Below are 3,560 nucleotides of genomic sequence, written 5' to 3'. Positions count from 1 at the left end.
CCCTGGTAGAGAGCGCTAGCTTTGTCGGCGATAGGTCGACTGTTTGTGGGCCACCCGGGAACATGAAGCACAGCATGTTGTCTTGTAGTAATCATACACGCAGAGGCGAGCCTGGACCACCACATTGCAGTTGAAGTATTTGTCTCTGCAGTTTTCATCTGAATACAAAATAAGAGTTGATAATATAATTCAATAAAGATATGGCAGTGGAGCCACAGAGTTTCAGGGAAACTGGGAGGACATTCCCTTTATTATGCTCACAATGTGTTGATGCTAAAAATCATCAATAAATATTCATTCAGGTCAATCGTATAAAACATTGACTGACCTATCAGAGGTATGCAGGGCTCTGGGTTGCAGTCCTCCTTCTCTTCTGGTTTCAACTGCACATCGCAGCCCTCTCTGGACAGCATGTCATCAGACAGACAGCGCACCTCTCTCACACGGAAACCTCCTTCACATGTTTTGGAGCACTTGAAGAGCAAGAGTCAGTGACAGTAATCATTCTCATATGCTTGCCCTAAAGTCAGTGAGAATATCACAGCGAATATTCTAAACATTACGATCAAAATTTGATCAACTATTTCAATTAAATTTCTAATAGGGAAAATGGGATAATCTGGTTTTGAGGTGTCAGATGTAAAAAGGTGATGCTAGGCACCAATCCGAGTTTAGTGGGCTGCTTGGGTACTGTCAGTTAAATCTGACCAGTCAGAATCCTGAAAAGAAAGGTTCAAGGGAAATTGTGCTATTGATGTCCTTTAATTAGTATTAATTAAACTTTACATTTATTTAATGTCAAAAACACCAGGACACATTTTAGAGGGTTTAAATAAAACTGTTACATATTAAACGGTAACAAAAATGGTACATAGCAAATAAAGATTTATAACCTACTTATTTATAAGTATTTATAAGTAGGTTATAAATCTTATTATAAAATAAGATACCTATAAATATAGGTTATAAATCTTATTTATAACCTATATTTATAACCTACTTATTACCTATTAATCAGGAGACTCATCAGCTAGCTCTCACAGATAGTTAGCTCTCGGAATGGGAAAGGGGCTAAAACCTGCAATCTTTTTAATGAACAGCAGGGAGCGACTCCTCTGCTTTAAAAAGACAGATAGTATAAAAGCCAAGAAAAAATAATTTATAATATATAATATATATAAACTCAAAATCCTGACGAGTTTGCAATCTCACGGGCAAGTTTCAAGAAATTTTAATAAGGCTTGACATTCATTACTATTTAGAGTAAAATAAATGACATAAATAGGATTGGCTTTAGAGCAGGGCTATGTGTGATTGGCAAGTCGCTGCTATTGGCTATGAAGTCTCCACAGAGACAGATCTACCAGTTGTGATATGCGGTTAAAAAAGTACCTAAGGGTTCAAAACAAAGTGCCCACAAACCAATGAGTGACATCACTGTGCCTACACCACTTTTATGTACAACTCAAACAACCATCTACGATAGATTTAAAGTGATTTCTTATCAGTCGTTTTAAGCACTGTGAGGATTCTAAGCATCTAAACTGTGATAGAGGGTTTTATATCTTACTCACAGCACTCCAGTCAGTGTGGTACCACTTTGCTCCACAGGCCTTGAGGCTACAGCTCTGCTGCCTGAGAGGTTTGTCCAGGGATGAGCACTCATATGGTGGCATGACAGTGAATCCTTCATTTGACTTCATCAAACACACCACTGACCTCTGCTGGGTGCCGGTGCCACACTCTGCAGAGCACTATGTTCAGTTAAACACAAAATCAGGAAAGAAAAACCCATGTGACATATTAATGTAAAGTCCTACATATCTGACAACTTCCCCGTACGTACAATGTAACCTCCAGTTGTGTTCATACCTGGCTCCAGGGTCCTGTGAACCACTCAATTCGATTCTCACACGGACCGTTGTTGCAGACCTGAGAGTCTGCGGGCCGTTCGCTGCCACATCCTTCCAGAGGGAGACTGCTGATTTGGTTGGTCAGGCAGAGAACTCCCCGTGTCCGTACACCCATACCACATTCAGCTGAGCACTGTGGAGCAAAACGTATTAGAGTTTAGGTCAAATTTTTGCACAAAGTAGAAACATAGGGTGAAAAATACATTAAAGAGAACGCACACAAGTCAAATGTGTGCAAAGGTGGTATGAGTTTGTGAGGAGGAAATAGAGAACCTAACTGTGCCCACTTTGAAACTTCATATCTTAGCTGGCTTTGTAGTTCGTATGTTTCAAATCAAGAGGAATCTAGGCAATCCTGCAAAATTAAAGTCATTCACTTTCTTCTTTTAGTCCTATTGTATTGCCGTAAAGTTAAATGGTATCATCACTGTAAAACAAAAAACACGTGCTTCTGTTGGATTCTCATGTCATCCACCGAGGTCTTCCTTTCCCTGCAAGAACTTAATATTTGTTCATGGCTAATCTGTTCTGCTGCTTACAAAAGTCATGCAATGTAACCTGAAAGCAGGAACAGCCTAAAGCACAGCCTATGATTGCGTGGCAACCACTGTCTTTATTGATTTTATTTTCTCATAGTTTTCCTCATAGGCATGAAACTTTCTACCTGACCTTAGTTGTATGTTTCCCTGCCAAAATCATCAAAAGGTATCTATATCAGCTGGCCATCAAGAATAGCTACTTGAGTGATGAAGACAGACCTTCTGTATACAAAGACTAGCTCTGTTATTAGAAATGAATGAAAGTTACTGTGTCTCCTGCTGACACTTACCCTGTTGCCCCACTCAGTGTAGAACCAGCTCTTGGCACAAGCTCCCATATCACAGTTCTCCACATCATTGGGCCGCAGATTCATGTTGCACTCCTCATCAGGAACAAAGTCGCCCACATTGCTGACACAGTGTACCTCTCGTGACCTCTGACCCAGCCCACATGGCACAGAGCACTATGAAGATACATACTACATGGATAGTGTTGTACTATGGAGGTATGTATAGCTAAGGAGACTGTACCATTTTCTTTTCATGAGTGTGCTTATTTGCTCAATTTAGATATAAGATATAAGAGTAGAGAACAGGAGTACAGATTCAAGATAACTTTCATAACTTCAGGGTCAGTTCAGAAAAGTCTTGTAAGTTAAATTAAGTCTGACTGCTGCCACTCACAGAAGTCCACTCTGAGCGAATCTGCCACTCACTGCAGATCTTTAGCTGGCAGGTACTGGCAGTTTCAGGCCGCTCCAGGTGTCGACAGCGGCTCGTGTGGACATTGAGGGTGCGGTTGGCGTAAACCTGGCGACACAAGACCTGCCGATGCTGCATGCCCAGACCGCAGGTTTTGCTGCACTCTGACCATTCTCCAATATCCCAGCTATTAAATAAAATGAAAAGCATTAGTGTCCAAAATGCGACATTCATTTGTTGTATTTTCTGTGATTTGTTCCTTTAGGGACAGAAACTGTACAAAATTAAGAGGATGTAAAAAACTTGGTTCACCTGAAAATCATCCATTTCTATATTTTAAAACAACAGTTTAAAAAAAATTGTATGAATATTTCCACATGGATGGTAAAATTTAAAATACATTCTT

The 3,560-nt window shown here is 40.2% G+C and overlaps 1 protein-coding gene across 2 annotated transcripts in view; it reads right to left on the bottom strand.

Annotated features, from left to right (window-relative positions):
* Window positions 1-15: 15 nt before the first annotated feature.
* The window catches only part of thsd4 (thrombospondin type 1 domain containing 4), a 45,095-nt gene continuing 41,550 nt past the window's right edge, over window positions 16-3,560 (bottom strand). For both annotated transcript variants that reach the window (XM_085352148.1, XM_085352155.1), the window contains 6 exons: window positions 3,137-3,341; window positions 2,743-2,916; window positions 1,873-2,046; window positions 1,575-1,754; window positions 329-473; window positions 16-158 (listed from right to left, as the gene is read on the bottom strand). In XM_085352148.1, the coding sequence (XP_085208274.1) occupies window positions 16-158; window positions 329-473; window positions 1,575-1,754; window positions 1,873-2,046; window positions 2,743-2,916; window positions 3,137-3,341 (1,021 nt within the window). The remainder of the gene's footprint in view (window positions 159-328; window positions 474-1,574; window positions 1,755-1,872; window positions 2,047-2,742; window positions 2,917-3,136; window positions 3,342-3,560) is intronic.

This window comes from Diplotaxodon limnothrissa, linkage group LG1 (assembly GCF_057381915.1).
Source record: "Diplotaxodon limnothrissa isolate DT_005_m linkage group LG1, D_limnothrissa_male_GT1.1, whole genome shotgun sequence".
NCBI classification, from domain to species: Eukaryota; Metazoa; Chordata; class Actinopteri; order Cichliformes; family Cichlidae; genus Diplotaxodon; species Diplotaxodon limnothrissa.
Note: the sequence above shows the minus strand (reverse complement) of the source record. Positions and strands in the feature narration are given on the sequence as shown.